This window comes from Notolabrus celidotus, chromosome 3 (assembly GCF_009762535.1).
Source record: "Notolabrus celidotus isolate fNotCel1 chromosome 3, fNotCel1.pri, whole genome shotgun sequence".
Lineage (NCBI taxonomy): Eukaryota > Metazoa > Chordata > Actinopteri > Labriformes > Labridae > Notolabrus > Notolabrus celidotus.
In genome coordinates, this window is record NC_048274.1 from 23,953,886 (window position 1) to 23,973,435 (window position 19,550).

General features: G+C 39.7%; 2 protein-coding genes across 3 annotated transcripts; one reads left to right on the plus strand and one right to left on the minus strand.

The window, feature by feature from the left end:
• Positions 1-6,484: 6,484 nt before the first annotated feature.
• On the minus strand, positions 6,485-14,570 carry rhoua (ras homolog family member Ua). The gene is made up of 4 exons (XM_034680686.1): positions 13,900-14,570; positions 13,394-13,452; positions 11,890-12,078; positions 6,485-11,252 (listed from the first exon to the last, which is right to left on the minus strand). Exons 1-4 carry the CDS (start codon positions 14,198-14,200, stop codon positions 10,968-10,970), a joined length of 834 nt encoding a protein of 277 aa, XP_034536577.1. The 5' UTR covers positions 14,201-14,570; the 3' UTR covers positions 6,485-10,967.
• Positions 14,571-15,380: 810 nt separating this feature from the next.
• pdcd2 (programmed cell death 2) lies at positions 15,381-19,034 on the plus strand. Of its 2 annotated transcripts, none has more exons than XM_034680863.1 (8): positions 15,381-15,718; positions 16,128-16,236; positions 16,355-16,411; positions 16,808-16,993; positions 17,083-17,226; positions 17,362-17,462; positions 17,556-17,669; positions 18,636-19,034. In XM_034680863.1, exons 1-8 carry the CDS (start codon positions 15,521-15,523, stop codon positions 18,813-18,815), a joined length of 1,089 nt encoding a protein of 362 aa, XP_034536754.1. In that variant the 5' UTR covers positions 15,381-15,520; the 3' UTR covers positions 18,816-19,034. The 2 variants fall into 2 exon arrangements, with proteins under 2 accessions (XP_034536754.1, XP_034536753.1); XM_034680862.1 differs by having other exon boundaries at positions 15,382-15,718; positions 16,805-16,993.
• The last annotated feature ends 516 nt before the right edge of the window (positions 19,035-19,550 follow it).

Sequence of the window (19,550 nt, forward strand, 5' to 3'; positions counted from 1 at the left end):
CACAGTCAGCAAAACACGACAAACAACCACAAAACAAAAACAAAAACAGCTCCTCATAATGAATTACTAAATAACATACAAAGAGAAACAAATTGGTCATTCATTTGGCAAATGTTAACACAAAACCATAGTAACAAGTAAATTCATGTTTTAACTTTCACTGTGCACAAGATAATATGATGTGCATCCACACATATACAAATGTACACATTCACATTTAATAAACACTAAACATCATCTGAATGATCACTTATGTTACTAGGATCATGTGTTTTGACATATCAAATCAAATACAAGAAAAGGGTAAAGAAGACAATTAGAATTATTTCACTCTTATCAAAGAAGCAGTTCTACCCTCATCCAAGTTAACCATTTTTATTAATATCTGTTTGCTTGTTCAATACCTCAGGTGTGTTTATTTCATTCTGTTTGATTAGAGACATGAAGAAAATTGTATAACAATAATTTGAAGCGATCTTTATTAACTTCTTAATGCACTTTGAGTCATATGTGCATTGATGTGATCAAGATGTGAAAACATACCACTTCTTAACCTGTACAGAAATATGTGTAGTGTTGTATGCTCATGTAAACACAGTGGTCAGCTGTTGTTTGCAGAACACAGGATACATGTATGTGGAGGCGGTGAGTAAGAGGGAGCAGCAGGGGTGAAAACTGTTATGTGTCACACAATTTCTCAACTAAATGCCACATAACACTCTCTGTGAACTTTGAACAGCATGCACACACTGCACACACCAATAAGCAACCTGTAAAGATTAAGTGGAAGTAACAGAGATGGCACGCTGCTGTGATAAGTGTTGACAGAAGATGAGGGACAAAAAAAAGGAGGGGGGGTGACAGGAAAATGCAGAAAAAGGAAACTTAAAGAGATAAGGAGAGGAAGGAAAAGAGGGAACATGTGTGTTTGCAGAGATCAGGGGTTGAATGGACACAGATAAAGCACATCAAGGCTGCAGTTTCTCTCGCTCAATACAGATTCCAGGATTATGAGTCAGTCTGTTTAGTTAGTCGTGAACTTTTTAACCAGACTGTGCTGGTACAAATCTGTTCACACATTTAAGACTTACTTACCAATGACCAATTATTTATTTTGTTCATAACTAGCTCAGGCAATAAAGATTTCTCACAGGTTTTCAATTTTATTTTTTGATTAACTTTAATATCATTGTAACACTGAACAAGGGAACTGAACCCAAGTCATGAATACCAGCCATGTAACCGCTAGCTATAGTACTTTAGCATAACTAGAATGGCACTTAAGTTGTTGTCATTTTACCATACTGACACCGCAGAGGTTTTTCTCCCTTAGTATGTTCAGAGTAAGAAGCTTATTTGCTTTAATGTTGAATGGCTGTATGTAGGTTTGCTACTTACAAGACAGCATGCAAGCAATGTTGGCATTCAACCAATTCCCAGCTAACAGCACTTTTAGCTAGCAGTAGCTGCAGTTTATGTGACTTATATGGTAGTTTGTTGCTTCATAACTCATGATGTTTGCTATGAAGTGGTTGCAACGTTAAGAGTTGCAAATATGTGTTTTTAGCTTGAGTTATGGCCCAGCGTCCTCCCATTTGTACTTTCCATTGTCTGTTTGTTGTGATGTGAAATGTGCTTTTCAGATTTCCCACATCCAAACCTCAAAAACAGCATTACAACATCATGACGGCCTGAGAGCTAGCAACTTAAGCAGAGCTTCAGAGGAAAATGGCCGCCAGGTGAATATGTTGAACTGGGCCACTCATTAGCTCACACACTTCTAAGTTACGTTGCTGGTATATTGTTATTCTTGTAAAGCTACATGTGAAGGATTGACAGAATAATCCTGACCAGAGGAGGATCTTCTCTCTCCCAGATGTTAAATGTTCATGATTTGTAGATCAAACTTCAGCATTAACCGTGGATAAATCAGTGTCTAGATCTGATTTATGGAGCGTAAGACTTAAAGGTGACATATCATGCAAAATTGACTTTTTAATGGTTCTTTACCTGAAATATGTGTCCCTGGCATGTCTACAAACCCCCCGAGAATGAAAAAAATCCATTCTGCCCCTTTTTTGATTTCTCCACCTTTCTGTAAATGTGTGTGAAACGAGCCGTTTCAGACTTCCGTGTTTTTGTTACGTAACAACAATATCCGGTCTGTCACGGAGTCAGAGCTCGGAGCTTGTTCAGCCCATAGACTGTATAAAATAATACTGAATCCCTCCCCCGTTTTTCATTACCTGCACAAATGTGTGGTAACAAGGAGCTTAGGAGGGAGGCATGTTAGTTGTAGGCTGTCTTAATAAACACAAAGGTCGGTTTTACTCCCCACGTCTGCAGATTTGAAGATCTAGTGGATGATTTTTATTTATCATAGATAAGTGCTAGCGCTAGTTAGCATAGCTACATAGCTACATGTCGTAGCTGTAGCTGTGTACCAAGACACACGTCGACATACTGACAAATAAAACAACAAGAAACACAGAATCTGTGACCAATCCTTCAGAAAGGTCCCGCTGCCTTTCTGGCAGAGGTCGGTTTTACTCCCCACGTCTGCAGATTTGAAGATCTAGTGGATGATTTTTATTTATCATGGATAAGTGCTAGCGCTAGTTAGCATAGCCACATAGCTACATGTTCGTAGCTGTGTACCAAGACACACGTCTACATACTGATAAATAAAACAACAAGAAACACTAAATCTATGACCAATCGTTCAGAAAGGTCCTGCTACAGGCGCCTCTCCGTCAGGATCAGATTCAGAGGGCTGAAGTAACGCGATCTCTGAGCAGCCGTGTATATTCAGCCAACATGTAAACATTAGATCAACGTGCTGGAGAGCCGAGGCACATCCACTTCCGGAGGGGGCGTGGTCAGAGGGAAAACAGAGTGTTCTGATGAAGAATGAAGAAGAGGACTCTTCAGGCATGCCAAAATCTGATTTCAAAGTGTTTTTTTGAGCATAAACTTTAAAGACATGTTTTGGGGACCTCTTAGACCAATATATATTGATGAAAAAAGCGTGATATGTCCCCTTTAATCTCCTGTGAGACACACACACACACACACACACACACACACACACACACACACACACACACACACACACACACACACACACACCACACACACACACACCACACACACACACACACACACACACACAAACAGAGCAGCTGTCTACACACACATTGATTGGCTTCATGTAGATTGTTAGCAGAGTGGAGATTATGGTTCAGCTCTGCTCGTTAAGAGTCAGCACTGATGTCACTTGGGACTCTCTTTGTGTTATGTAACACTCTCTCTCTCTCTCTCTCTCTCTCTCTCTCTCTCTCTCTCTCTCTCTCTCTCTCTCTCTCTCTCTCTCTTCTCTCTCTCTCTCTCTTTCTCTCTCTCTCTTTCTAACGAGGAGAGAGAAGCAAAAGAAAGCAGGGCTATAAACTTTAAAAAGTCTGAAACTGAGCCTCAGATCATTGCTTTGAGTACTGGACGTGTACTTGAAGCTGCACTTTATGATGAGAAAAATAAATATACTGTACTTTACTTTTGTTTCAAGTCACATCCATTTTTATTTTTAAGCTTTGCACAAGCCCCAATGTGATAATGTAAGTTTTGTTTGATTATGATTCTAAATTCATAGTTGCATATTTGGTTATTGTATAAAACATAAGTAATATGTAAAGTGTAAAGGAGAAAAACAACAAATGAATGGATTGCGAATGAAGACAGCAAATCTCTTTTTTAAGGTAATGTGTGACGTCATGTGAACATGCAATGAGCAGTAGAGTGAGGTAGAGAAATGTAGCAGGTACGTGAGTAAACATGTAGTCTTTCTACCGTGCGACACCATGTAAGTTGTGCTGTATTTATCAAATGTTTTAAAGCTGGATTACATCTACTCTCATTCATGTCAGGCTGAAGTTACCTTGCCTGTAGTCTGTTAGTGGCTTTTGACATCCAGGGGGAATGACACCACACTGTTAAATTATACAACCATAAAATAAATCACTGGATAATGTAGCAGTTAGTGTTTTTTAGAACTGCGTAACATTTATTTCACTATAGGTCACGAAATGACTGAAAGATACTGATAGACAGCAAATACAGGATGTGAATACTTGGATATTGCTGAATATTTTTATAGAATCACATTATGATGAAAGTTATTTCAGAACACTTCATAAAAAGAGCAGGTCTAACCTGTAATATTTATTATACAGAGACCCAACAGTAATCGGTCCGGAGCAGAACACTTTTCTACATTTAGCAAGTAACAGTGTAAGGCAAGGCAAGGCAACTTTATTTGTGTAACGCATTTCATACACGAGGGCAACTCAATGTGCTTTACATTAAAACATTAAAAGCATTTGAAACATTCAGACAAGCATAAAAGAACAGAATTAAAATGACAAATATAATGAAACATAGAAAAGAAAAGTAAAATTAGAAAGTATATTTAAAAATTCTAATTTAAAGTTAGTTAAAATGAGTTAAGATAGGAAGGCAGTGGCAAATAAAAAAGTCTTAATCTTTGATTTAAAAGAGGTGAGAGTTGGAGCGGACCTACAGCTTTCAGGGAGTGTGTTCCAGATATGTGGTGCATAATGACTAAACGCTGCTTCACCATGTTTCGTTCTGACTCTAGGGACTGAAAGCAGACCAGTACCTGATGACCTCAGAGGTCCAGATGGTTCATACAGTAGCAGCAGCTCAGCAATGTATTTTGGGCCTAAACCATTCAGTGCTTTATAAACCATCAGCAGGATTTTAAAGTATATTCTCTGACAGACAGGAAGCCAGTGTAGAGATCTAAGAACTGGAGTGATGTGATCTATTTTCTTGGTCCTTGTTAGGACTCGAGCAGCAGCATTCTGTATGAGCTGCAGCCGTCTGATGGACTTTTTAGGGAGTCCTGTAAAGACACTGTTACAGTAGTGTAGTCTGCTAAAGATGAATGCATGGACGAGTTTTGCTGCATCCTGCTGAGACATAAGTCCTTTAATCCTTGATATATTCTTAAGGTGATAATAGGCTGACTTTGTAATTGTCTTAATGTGGCTACTAAAATTAAAGTCTGAGTCTAAGACTACACCAAGGTTTCTGGCTTGGTTTGAATATTTCATCATTGCAGATTGGAGCTGAGCAGTAACCTTTAACCTTTCTTCCTTGGCTCCAAAGACAATTATTTCAGCTATTCCTTTGTCTAACTGAAGACAATTCTGGCTCATCCAGTCATTGATATGTTCAATGCTTTTACTCAGCGTTTGTGTGGGACTATAATCCCCTGCATCCCCATCTGCATAGCTATGGTATTTTATTTTGTTGTGTAAGAGAAAAACGTCCTTCAAACAGGCCGAAAGAACAGACTCATGGTGAACAGCCATCTACTTAGGGCACAATTTTTATTCATAACAATGCGGTCATTGTGACTTAACATGGGTGCTACATTTGATGACAGATGATAAAAGTGGTGGATGTCATTGTGTGTATCCACATCTGCTCTGTTTCGAAACTGTTGTTGGGGTGTTATTGCTCATTTATAGATCCTGATTAGATTTACATCCTTTGAGGCGGACATTTTATTGCATCTGACTACATATTTGATCTTCTTCTGTTTAATCTGCTTCCAGCACTCTGGCACTCTTTCCCAGCAGTTTTCCAGCCTTCTTGGTTATTACATTTGGGAAAATAAGCTATAATTTGTATCGGTCAGTGTCCAGCCCTCTTGTTCCCTTCACAGTAAAGTAACAGCTGACTGATATCAGTAAATGGGAGCTGGCAGTGTTTAAGTCAGAGAGCAGCTGATCCAACCAGAACAAAGTCAACCTTCTCTTTATGTGTGAACTCTGTGCTGTCAGGTAGAGCCAAGCTGTTTGTTTCCCACATGGAGTTAAGTCAGGCCATGCTCCCCCACACTGCCACACAGAACAGAGACATGCCACTAACCAAATGTCACATGACAGCCTTCAAAATAAAACTCTTGCATAACCATGAGGGCCTGGAAGCAGAGAGTCTGTTTACAATGATCAAGTCTGAAGCTGGGTGACTTTCTGTAGGCGTGTGTATGTGTGACTTCTTTCTTGTTTGTGTGTGTGTGTGTCTCCATGCCCCCAAACAGCGCTCACATCTTATCCCCCGTCTCCTGATGTGCATCAGCTGAGCCCAGCATGGTTGTTGCACTTGGTTATCGCAAAGAGCACAACAACATGAACAAACACGTTCAAATTGGAGCCTGGACACAGAGAAATACAAGTGTGGCACACACACACACACACACACACACACACACACACACACACACACACACACACACACACACACACTCCACTTTTAAATGTACATCTTTAGTTTAGGGGCTCTCACAAAGTGTCAGAGGTCAAAGGTCACAAACATCAAGGAGTTACATATAATCTCAAGCATACATAGACTAAGTGTACACCACTGTACAGAGGGCCTTAAACCAACGAAACACAGCATGTTTATACCAAATGTACTTTATTTCTCAGGATATAAAATTTCTGTACAAACACTTTGCTCTGGTTGACGTCCTCAGTTAAGACAGATAATTGAGAGGGAGCTGACTGCAGCAGCTGCTCTCTTGAAGCAATGTTTTTACATGCAGGAAAACTGAAAACACAGCTATGTTTCACTCAGGCGGGGTGGGTCTGGTTTCCTCTGATAAATCCTCAGCTGGTGTCCCATGTGAAAGAGCTCAGGTGTGCTTAAGGGGTCAAAAAAAACGAATCTAAAGAATGAACCCTGCTGTCTGTTTCTGCAGACTGTCTGCTTAAGTTGATCTCACTGAAATTTTTGGCTTATGCAATGAACAATCATGCATGTGTTTAAGAAGGTCCGACTGATTAACTGATTTGCTCACAGTGATGGACATACTGAAGAAGTTTAATTTTTTAGCTGGACTGCATTCAGGGGCTATTTTGTTGTTTTATTTCTTATAAACACCTCATATTTGTGTCACTTATCAATACTGGTAAACAGCAATGTAACTATCTTATTCAATGCACTCCTGTCCACATACGACCTTTGCAGCAGCCCCAACCAATGGAGATCGACATTACGGTGTAACCTTCGACTAAACATCTAGACTCTTCAACATAATTCTCACTACTTTTTTTCTTCTTGCACTGTTCTTATACACATTAATACACTTTCAGAGACCTTCCTGTTCAACTTTACAGAGTCAATCATCTGTCATACATTCAATACACTCTGAATAATAATGGCCAACACCACCTAACATGGTCTGTGATGAACAGAGTTATTACTGACTCATGTTTGCTATCTTGCTCTGTATAACATAACTGAATCCAACTTAAAGACTTGCTCTATACTTCTGTTACTGTGGACTCTTCTCTGTCCACTCCTGACTGATTGATTTCAAGTATTTGAACATAGTAATTTAAAACACTTTCTCTATAAATTCAGGCCTTTGGTTCAAGCTACATGTCTGTGATGGGACATTTGCTTTGCTCTCCATAAATTACACATGTAAACAGACATGGAGGGTCAAACTTGACAGAGGAAATGCCAGCTATCATAAGGGTCTGCTTGACCTTTGCCCTACTTAAATCCACCATGAGCACACAAACAGCAAGACAAGCAACTTATTATGCCTTTTCCCGGCGAGAAACAATGCAAAGCATCAACACAGTGAACCCATTCACATACATTTGTAACATCTTCGGCACAAAACTGCCAAACAGCTCCGGTAATCCTCGAGTCAGGAGTCAGAGTTTCACTCTCAGGGTCAATGAGGCATTTCATTTGAGCTCTCAGAAAACAACAATGTTCAGAAATTTTACACAGAGGTTATATCTTATAGACTTTACAAAAAATCAGCAGGTGAGGTTTTTTCTTTTACATAGGGACTTTTTTTTTGCTCAAATGTAGGTGTTGATATTAAGTTGAAGTTGTGTAAAATTTAGTTTTATATGGACCAAATTTTACAACAGACACATTATTTTTCAAGTAGAATTAATTGAAATGATCATGTAATTAAATTAATTTCAGAGAACTCTCTTTGAACCACATGTCAGAATAATGTGTTGGTAGTCGAGGTCAAGAGAAACATCTAAGCAAATCTGGGGGTGAGAAAACTTTGAAGGAGCAGAAGTAGCATAGCCTATAGTTAGTTCTCAAACAATACTGAAACACAAACAACAGGCGATGTGACTGTTTTAACCCTGAACCTTCACATTTTAACCTCGTCTTTTACCCTCTGTGTTGACAAAGGTTGAACTTCACGCTATTTTCATGTCAGCAGTTGAAGGCCAAGTTAAAGTTTGTCCTAAGGCTAGGATATGCATGGGTAAAAACAACTGTGGTTATGTCTGATCGGTATTAAAGGTGACATATCACGCTTTTTTCATCAATATATATTGGCTGAATATACATGGCTGCTCACAGATCGCGTTACTTCAACCCTCTGAATTTGATCCTGACGGAGAGGCGACTGCAGCAGGACCTTTCTGAACGATTGGTCACAGATTTTGTGTTTCTTGTTGTTTTATTTGTCAGTATGTCGACGTGTGTCTTGGTACACAGCTACGAACATGTAGCTATGTGGCTATGCTAACTAGCGCTAGCACTTTTCCATGACAAATAAAAATCATCCACTAGATCTTCAAATCTGCAGACGTGGGGAGTAAAACCGACCTTTGTGTTTATTAAGACAGCCTACAACTAGCATGCCTCCCTCCGAAGCTCCTTGTTAGCACACATGTGTGCAGGTAATGAAAAACGGAGGATGAGTTGAGTTGTATTTTATACAGTCTATGGGCTGAACAAGCTCCGAGCTCTGACACCGTGACAGACAGGATATTGTTGTGACGTAACAAAAACACAGAAAACTGAAACGGCTCGTTTCACACACATTTACAGAAAGGTGTAGAAATCAAAACAGGGGCAGAATGGATTTTTTTCATTCTCGGGGGGTTTGTAGACATGCCAGGGAAACATATTTCAGGTAGAGAACCATTAAAAAGTCGATTTTGCATGATATGTCACCTTTAATAGCTATATGTTGCATCTGCAGATTGTAACGGCAGATCTGCTTTGACTTCATGAGGCTGCATCTTTCCTTTCCGCCTCAGAGGCTCTCATACAGAGAGCCCTTCAGACGGAGGTACTATAGAGAGATAGCTGAAAATCACTGGGATTTATTCTTGTTGAAGTTCAACAATGTACAAAGGAAGGTGTGGCAGCTGAGGGCTCCACTGTGTCTTAGTTTGCTGTTTTCTTTCTGCTACACAACATGCAGATCTTAATCTATTGATGAGAGACCAGCCTGCGGTCAGATTTTTACAAGTGATCCACAGCTAATAAGAGAGGATGTCACTGAATACTCACATATTCTGTCTTCACAGTCTTATAACCAATTGTAAATACAATTCTTAGAAATACACTTTGAGTACTAATGCGTGATAAATGAGGAGGATGAAACTTGCTTCAAGCCTTGCCTTAGAAAAATGCTAAAATAAATATCTATCACCTGAGTGCTCAAACGATCTTTGCATGTTTTAATGCTCAGCTTCTTCTTTCTAGTACTGAGGCATAGGGTTGAAATCATTCACTTATTTTGGAAGTCCTTATTTTTCAGTCATTATTTTACAGACCACTGTATAAAGGTGGACATAGCTTCATAATTTAAAAAGTGAATGTTGAAGTATTTCAAACCTTTCTAAAGACCTGAAAGCAGCAACTCGAGTGGTAACAGAGGGAATTTCCAGTTCTATGTATGACTGTGCGAAGTGACCCAGTCCTTACTCAGTTTATTTCTATTGTTTTTTCTTGTTGAGTGTATGGTCTCGATTAATCATCTCAGTTTTTCTTTAATACAGATTGATGGTCATGTTCTGAATTGTGGCCTCATTTTGAAACTTAACAATCTCAAATATTGGCTGCAAAAACAGTGCAACTAAAAAAGCTACAGATTGATAGTGTGAAACCAATGGGCTTTATCAAGGTGGTTACGTTCACTCTTTATAAACAGTCTATACTTTTCACCCTGTTCGGCTTTAGTGCTTACACTAGAAGATATGATAGGAGCCTGAAGTCTGAGCCTAATTTGGTCTGTCCTCATTTTGGGCCAAACACTGGCGAGGAAGCTGCTTAATTAAGAGGGTTCTTTGATCACAAAGATCTCAGTTAGAAAGGTTCTTAATTTAACATGGGTTGGATCTGTTAAATAAATTGTTTAAATCATGCTCAGTGATCGCCTGTGGGTCAGAAAATCCAAATAACTTCTTTATCAGAGGGCACAGTTTGGTCTGAGAGACACTCTGTTTCAGTCCAAAGTTCCCTCCTATTATGACTGTTGGAAATCAGACTAACATTACAAAACAGGTTAGAATAAAGACCCAGTTAAGATGCAAGTTCATGTAGGTCATGCACAGTCTACAGAGAGTCTGGCTCCCTCCTCATTACGTAAGAAGGCCACATAAATCCATATGAGGTTGGAAAGGTTTAACCAGAACACTGGGTTAAACATTGTTCCGTGTCACACTGAGGTGAGAAAATCAATATATCTGTTCTCGTTTCAATCTGGACGGTCTGTATGTCACGGAGTCTGTTAGTCCTGCAGTGTTAGCTTTATCCATAGAGGAGGTTGTACTGTCTTCAAACCTGGTTAATGATTTCAGTACTGCAATATTTTCAGGGCAGGTTCTGGTAGGACCATCCTGGTCTCAATAGTTCATTTGATCCCTGATAAAAACAAGGAGCCCTCCACAAACAAACAAATAAACAAACAACGTAGAGATATTTTAGATCCATGGAAAGTCTTTCTTTGGTTCCCAGCAGCTGTTCAGTGGTCCTCCTCAACATGAGCCTCCACAAAGGAAACCCTGAATTCAGTGAATTCTAGTAGAACCTGAACCAAGCTCAATCCAGACAGAGTCAAAAGAAGATCATAAAATTCAACAAGGAAACCTCAGAGGTCTGCTCTAGGCCACACAGCAGTATCTTTTCCACCATGACTTGGACAGACTCTTCATCTTCTCCGGTGTCTGCCTCTGCTTTTTTCGACGTTTCTGTTTCCCTCTCTGGTGCTTATGGGAGCTGGGATTTTGCAGGCTAGCCAGTATGGCCGTGTCAAACACTTCTTTCAAATTTTTCTGGGTCAGGGAAGAGCATTCCATGTACGCCACAGCTCCTATCTCCAGCGCACAGTCCCGGGCATCTGCTTGGTCCACAGGTCGCTCGCGATACTTGGCCAAGTCAATGAGGATCTAAAGAGTGGAGGGAACACTGTGTCAATGTACTGAACTTGGTACTAAGAATACATACATCACACTGAATTCTTCATAAATTAAGACATTCAAAAAGTATCCAACAAAGTATTTTGGGAAAAAAGTATACCCACAACCTCATATAAGATAACAAAAACTCTGTGTAACAAGAGCTACAACTGAAAGGTTGAACTGTCACAGTTTTGTGGCATACTGCACAGAACAGAGCCCTCATTGATGGTATACGTTTCTGGGCTTCTCCTGTTGATACTGGTTAAAATGGCTCCTATGAAACTAGCTGATTGCCTAAATAATTTCATGCACAATTTTCACATTTCAAATATTAAAAGGTGTTGCTGTATCAATTATTGGGATGTATTTCTTTTTCAGCACTTCTCTTCCAGATTTGTTGCACCATTTATTCTTTCCAACATCAATCAATGGGAGACCAAAAATCTTAAATAACTTCATTTGTACAAAAATATATCTGTATTTATACAACCAAGCAATATTTTACACATGCCAGTGAATTTTGTTCACAATGTGAAATGAGGGTAAAGCACTGTTGATAAAGATTAGAAATAGTTATTAGGGGAATTGTGTATGTTAAATGCAGCACAGACTAAATGGACTCCACCTTGACATCCTCTCGGAGGTCACACTGGGTCCCAACCAGAACTAGTGGAACGAGCGGAGCATGTCTGCGGATCTCCGGGACCCACTTCTCAGGAACATTCTGGAAAGATGCAGGACTGACCACGCTGAAGCACAACAGGAACACATCTGCACTGGTGTAGCACAGAGGACGCAGCCTGTCGAACTCATCCTGGATCAGAGAAAACACAAAGTAAGTGCAATGATTTACCAAACAGCAGAAGAACACTTAGGAGAAGGAATGGAGGTAAAACTAAAGCTCAAATCTTCAGTCTCTGTTTATCCAAACACATGTACTACTGGTAATACGAGTGAATGGTTTATGACTAATGATCTTCCTTTAAACTGTGACTCTTTCCTTCCTCTGCAAACCAGTTTAATCTGAGGACACACTGATGGGAAACAAACAATACATAGGGGAATTCATACTTCCCACTAGCAGTTAATTTTAATTGAACAAACCAAAATCTTTGACTCCTTTATATCTTCTCAATTAAGCTTTTTCTAAGTAGACAGTTCTTCTAGTTTTTTTTTCTTCTTTTGAACAGGCAGCTGCAAACGTAGGCATAAAATGCATCACTTCCTGTGTGTGACATCAGAATCTTTCCAAGGAAGGACCATTAGTCTATAGGAAAGGCCAGACAGTTTCCTGGACACAGACTTAGACCGCCTTTTGAGGATACTATTGTTAACAAAAAACAACAGAACAACAAAAACAAGAATTTCTAAAACTATTTGTTAAGTGAAATAAAACTAAAATTGAGGCTTTACAGAAAATATTAACAAAAGTAGCTAAAATGCAATTCTTGAACAAGTCCTATCCTGTATTGCTGATATATTTGTTCTTGTTAATGACAAATACATGCTGACTGACACATCCTGTTATGGTTTGTCTTTTGTGGATGGTTGTGGTTGTTTGTCTTTTTTATTTTACATCAGTTAAAACTGTGCAATGTTTTGACTTTCATAACACAATACTTTATCTGGCCCCTACGTGTCTTGCCCCTGACAAGCATCCCCTCTTACCAAGAAACTAAAAACATGTCTAAAACTAATAAAATGTAACTAAAAAGTGTTTTCAAGAAGTATTTACTCAGATTTAAAATTGAACTGATAATAAAAACAAAATGATTAAAATCTCGAAGTTGTTATAACCTTGTTAGCTGTCCTCTTTCACCTGGATATCCTACCTAATCTGATCTGTGTACCAGTATTCTTTGAAGCATAACTATGTTGACAAAACTAGATTATCGCTCTGATGTAATAAACAATTCTGATTTGCTGTTAAAAAAGGAAAACTTATCCTAGGGATTTCTCTAAACAGAAATGAAACAAAAAGAAACGCTGCTGCCTCTGTGTGTGTGTGTGTGTGTGTGTGTGTGTTTGTGTGTGTGTGTGTGTGTGTGTGTGTGTGTGTGTGTGTTTGAGTGTGTTTGAGTGTGTTTGAGTGTGTATTTGTGTTTGTATCGAGATTTAAGATTACTGACCTGTCCAGCTGTGTCACAGAGTTGTAGCTTCACTGGCTGCCCGTCCACTGCTACAACAGCTTTGTACACACACACACACACACACACACACACACACACACACACACACACACAGACATTATGTAGTTATTCAATTCATAATGCTCATTAATAACCACACAAATGACACCCACTGGTAACCATTCAACTAGCATACCTTTAAGTGAACACACTGGATACAAAATGTTATCCTTAACTGAGCAACCTTTGTAAAAGTTGGATTTCAAACATTTTCTACCCACTTTTGGGGTTATCTGAAAAAGTTTGGTTATAAGTAATTAACAAAAATCATTCTAGTAAATTGTTGCCATATACATTAAAAGAGGCACAACAGATGTGATATTTTCAACAGTTAAAAGAAAGCTGTTGAGGATTATAGTACTTCATGGTGAAAGTTGTCTTTTAAATGCAGCTGTTTTTCAACACAGCTGTCTTTAAACCCAGCTGTTTTTAATAAATGTTATTACCTGAGAAGTTGTCAAACGCGGTGGGGACATATTCTGTAGGGTATCCGTTCGTGGTGTAGCTCACCACAAGGCTGGTTTTCCCCACAGCTCCGTCCCCCACCAGCACACACTTCACCCGCCTCTCCGCTGCTCCAGCTCCAGACCCAGACCCCGCTCCTGCCCCGGACCGCCGCGTCCTCCCGGTGCCCCTTTCTCGGCTCCGGACCCTCCTCGGTGGGACAGGCGGAGCAGGGGACACCGGTGCTTGCTTGTAGCCCCCATCGCCCCGATGAGGCATCTGACACGGAGAGGAGGGGGACATATAGCCTGAGAGTACCCGGGCAGGTGGTTTAGTTCCTGTTTGGTCCACTTTTCACTCCGTCCATTCCTCCGTTAACTGCCGGACTACAACAGTTTGTCCACGGACCTCTCCGATGTCGCTGCTGCCCGCTTCCTTTTATTTTTCATGGTTCAGTTAAATGAATGTGAACTTTCTCTCACACAACACAGCCCCCAAACTAACTCCATGTCCTCTTTTAAGACTCATGGTTGATCTGTGAATGTCCGGATAAAAGAGCGGCCGGATTCAATTAAAGTTTGTTGCAATCTGTGTCCGTTCACTCGTTTGTCCACACTCCCCTCCAAGTGACATCACGGTCTGTGTGTGTGTGTGTGTGTGTGTGTGTGTGTGTGTGTGTGTGCGTGTGTGTGTGTGTGTGTGTGTGTTAGAGAGAGAGAGAGAGAGAGGGGTGGAGGGATCATAATAATAAATAATAAAGTATCTCAGCATTATTATTTTTCTTAGTTTTACATTGAATAATAAATAATAATAATAATAATAATAATAATAATAATAATAATACTAATAAATAAATAATAATAATAACAATAATAATAATAATAATAATAGTAATAAAAAATACTACTACTACTACTACTACTCCTACTACTACTACTAATAATAATAATAGCAATAATAGTAATAATGATAATACGAATGATTATAATTATAATAATAAAAACAGTTAAATGATAATTATAATAATTATGAATCTCAATGTCATCTATTTGCACTACAGATACATATTCTGAAGCTTAAAGTAAAAATAAAACATGTTATACCTGGTCGTGGTTAAACAGTTTCAACTACTTTACATTAGGATTGTTTTTAAGCCCTTTACAACAGCAAAATGTTCGTATGGCTGTAAAAACAGGGTTTTTTTTATAGAAATAAAAAAGTGCAACATATTTCCTTCAAAACTGCAGTAATATTAATAAGAGTCATAATTTAGGCTTAAACATTTGCGCCACCTTGTGGAAAGAGTGAAAAAGTACATATTGAACAATAAAACTCAGAACTTTATTTCGAAAAAAAAATCTAATATTACTGTCCGAGCTAAAACACGTCTCATTTCTTCTTCCATGATATAATAAGTCTTTAATTTTTTATACTTTGACTGTAGCACTGAGGTAGCAAAGCGGAACGAGACACCACACGGTCCATGTTTCCTCACGGACCCTCTTAGGAACTTCACACGCGTTGCATGTGTTGGTTGCGGTTAGTTGCTGACAGTTGTGACAGAAGGCTCTTCATCACTTCCATAGAGCTGGTTTTTCTAACAGAAAGTGAGCCCCCACAAACATGTCCAGCGCTGATAGCTCGTCCACAGCGGAGGTAATGTTGGGTTTCCTGGAGGACGCGGAGCCTTGGCGGCTGCTGTCCCCGCAGTTTCCCAGCAAAGTCGGGGGGAAACCGGCGTGGCTCAGCCAGAGTGGCCTGCCCTCTCTGCCCGCGCTGGAGTGTGAGATATGCCGACTGCCCATGGCTTTCCTTCTGCAGGTGAGAGTCTCAAAGAACGGATACTATGTTAGATGACCCTCCACCCCCAAGCTGAGCTCAGTTTGTCATGTGGATAAAAAAAAGCACATGTTTACATTGTGTGTGAGTCTGACAACCATGGGTAAAAGTACCAGCAATGCAGACACTGGATCAGACTACTGATTAGTTTGATGTTTCCTTTATGTAATATATCTGAGGCTTTTGGATATTTTTTAAAACCAGAGTAGGAGCAGAGAAATATTTGTCACATTAATTGATCATATCAAACAAATTGCTACCTTATAAGACAACCAAGTAGTTAACATTTATGTACCCATCTCTTCTTATTCTTATTCGTATTATTATAAATCTAGATTAGGTCCCAAACTCAGCTTTTGTGTGTACTAACTCTCTCCCATGGTTCATGCAGGTCTATGCACCAATTTCTGGACATGACAGTTGTTTCCACAGAACTCTCTTTCTGTTCTGCTGCAAGACTCGGGAGTGCTACACCTACAACGACAGCCGCTGTATGAAAGGTAGCCGACATTTTACCCATGTTTTCTTGGCACAACTCTTGTGATTCATCTAATAAATATTAAGTGTTGTAACATTTATTTTGGACTAATTCTTGTTTTCTTTTCCTTTACTTATTAGTTTTCAGAAGTCAGCTACCAAGGAGTAATGAGTTCTATGCTCATGATCCTCCATCAGGTCAGTTTTTAATGTCCGGAGCTACAACGATCAGCCTCAACACTATGACCACCTGCATAACATTGTGTAGATCCCCGTCTCATTAGGTCAGGCCCAAAACAGCCCTGATCTGAGGAGACATGGACTCCACCTCTGAAGGTGTGCTTTAGTATCTGTAAGATGTAAAGAGCAGATCTGGACTTGGACTTGTAATATGTCCCACAAAGGCTTAATTGGATTGAGATCTGGGGAATTTGGAGGCCAAATCAACATGTTGAACTTGCTGTCATGTATGTCCAGGCCACCTTCTTCCATTGCTTTCCAGAGCCCATCAAAGGCACTTTCAGTTGTGGACAGGGGTCAGCGTGGGCAATGTTTCTGTGGATTTATATTTTATGTCCTTTTAATTCTCAGAAGATGAACCACCCTGCGATCATGAACAGGACCAGAGTGTGTTGTCTCCCTCTGGAATCAAACTGTGTTGGGTGTGTGGTTCCCTGGGCAATAAGGCCTGCTCCCGCTGTCACAGTGTAACCTACTGTGGGAAACATCACCAGACCCTGCACTGGAAACACAGTCACAAGAAGGAGTGCTGCAGCCAAGGTTTGTGTGTGTTTTTCCTCCTCATACATCCAGAAGTAAAACAGCAGATTATTCCAGTTTGAAAACATCATGATTCACTTTTTCTACAGAAGCATCTATCAGCACAACTTCTTCCTTTCTGTTCCCTGAATCTGAGCTGGCCACTGAGCCCGAAGAGGAAGGAGAGGAGAAGGCGGAGGAGGAAGATAAAGAAACAAAGGATGCAGAGATAGAACAGGAAAGGACTTCATCTGGTCAGTGTTTAACAGACAGTAGGGCCTTTTCCTCATCAAGTCATTCCCTGTATTAATGGGGGGAAATTTTAAAACCAATCAGACAGTTCATCTTATATATCAACCACCATGTCTTTCTCAAACATGTCCATCTAGCCCTGACAGAGACGGACCTGGAGGAGATGGCTATGCATGAAACTGAAGACAACGTAGTGTTTCAGAGGTTTAAAAAGAAGACCGCACCAGAACCACACCAGGTATAAAACAAACAAACAAACTCTGACATGAACACACTGTGAACTTATAAAACTTCTGTAAAGATCCATCTCACGCTGTTTTGTCGGGTTCAGGTGCTGCGGTACAGTCGCGGGGGCTCCCCCTTGTGGGTCTCCTCCAAGCACATCCCTTCACATGAGGATATCCCAGCATGCACCTGTGGCGCTAAGAGGACTTTTGAGTTTCAGGTAATCACTGCTTATTAAATGCTCGCTAACCTGTCTTGTTTTTCTCTCCAGCTTCCATTCATCCATTATTGTCAAAGATAGCAACGCGCTCTTTGATGTCAAGAATACAAACTGTGCATGGTGGGAAAAAAAGACAAACTAAAGCGTATCTAGTTATTTTCATAGACATAATAAAGAGTAGACGCCGCATCGACCGCTACTACCTATTAGCGCTGACGAGCCGTGGGGCCGCCATCTTGGTCCGGTCACCCACTCCACTCAGTGTAATCTGTTTGGCAGGCGCAATTAAGTGTCAGCGCATTTAATCAATCATAACTCGCTGAATACTAAACTGATTTTCATGCAGGTTTTTTTTTCTGCAAACGTCATACATGTAGGTATGATACAGGACACATGGTTCGGCGTATTTTAATATTCATAGTGGGCTTAACAGTAATAGAATATTCTGATATGTGATATATGTGATGTATGATAGGTGTTTTGCCGCACAGTGCTCTGGCATCTTGAAGTCTCTGCTGCTTCAGTTTACGTTTACAGGTAGGATCATGGGTAGGATGACCGGACCAAGATGGCGGACGTATTTCTTGCGCCCCAGCAGCCAATGCGGCGTCTACTCTTTATATGTCTATGGTTATTTTGGGTGACTTAGTAGTCTACTTTCTTTAACTTTGAAAATATTCATAAATGTCTGATATCTGGAGGAGAATATACTCCAGATGAATCATCTGGTTGGTAAATAATAAGGTTCTATTTCTATTCCCCTTTGGACCAATTCACAAATGTCATTCTGTGAAAGAAAAGGATCTATATTTGCAGCCTACTCACAAAGTGTTTCTGAATTTTCTCTTTGACTTGACTGTTTGATACCTTAAAATACATTCAAACACATACACAGTGTGTGAATGTACTCTTTTATGTCAGACATGCATTATGCCCTATTCTAATTGTGTATGTGTGTGTCTTTAGGTGATGCCCCAGCTGTTAAACAATCTAAGTGTGGACTCGACAGGAGCCAGTATAGACTGGGGGACACTAGCCATCTACACATGCTCTAACAGTTGTAACCATGATGACCAGTATTGCCTTGAGTTCATTTGGAAGCAGGACTTCAGCTCAGATGAGCACACACAGATTAAACCCACGTAATGTCTGCCGGACAGAGTTTAGTTTTTGTATTAACGAAATCAAAAATGGTGAAAGTTCATAATCAGACTAGAGTTCTTGATCCTGCCCTCTGGATGTTGCTTTACTGTTAAGTCTTTATTAAAATGAAAGTATCAGGTATTTCTGATAGATGTGGAGCGTGGGGTCTGTTAATTTCTAGTGCTATGTACTCTATTTGCAACACAGTTGGCAAAATAAACAGGGTGCCTTATAATCCTGCAATAAAGTTATTAGTTATCTGAACATTTTCTGCCTTTTTAACTGCACAAAAACAGAAAAGTCACATAAAGCCATTTAAATGCTCATGTTAATGTCGGAATATCTCCTAATGAGAATGTTTTGTCAACTGAATGGTAAAGGGTCTGAATTCAGTTCTTCATGTTTCTGTTCATATGATTGGAACATAATCCGATTATGGGGCATAATAGAAGCTCAAAGAAAATGAACTGAGAAAAGAAAAAAAAATGCATAGCTGACCAATACCTCATCTAGAAATAAATAGTTCATTATCTATACCCACATAGATCTGCCTGCACTGACATGTATAAGCATAGACACACCTGCATAAGTGCATACATACATATACCCATAGAAATAGATAAGCATACATACACATACATACACATACACTGCTCAAAAAAACAAAGGGAACACATAAAAATTACAATGTAACTCGAAATCCATCACACTTTTGTAATATTAACCTGTCCCATTAAG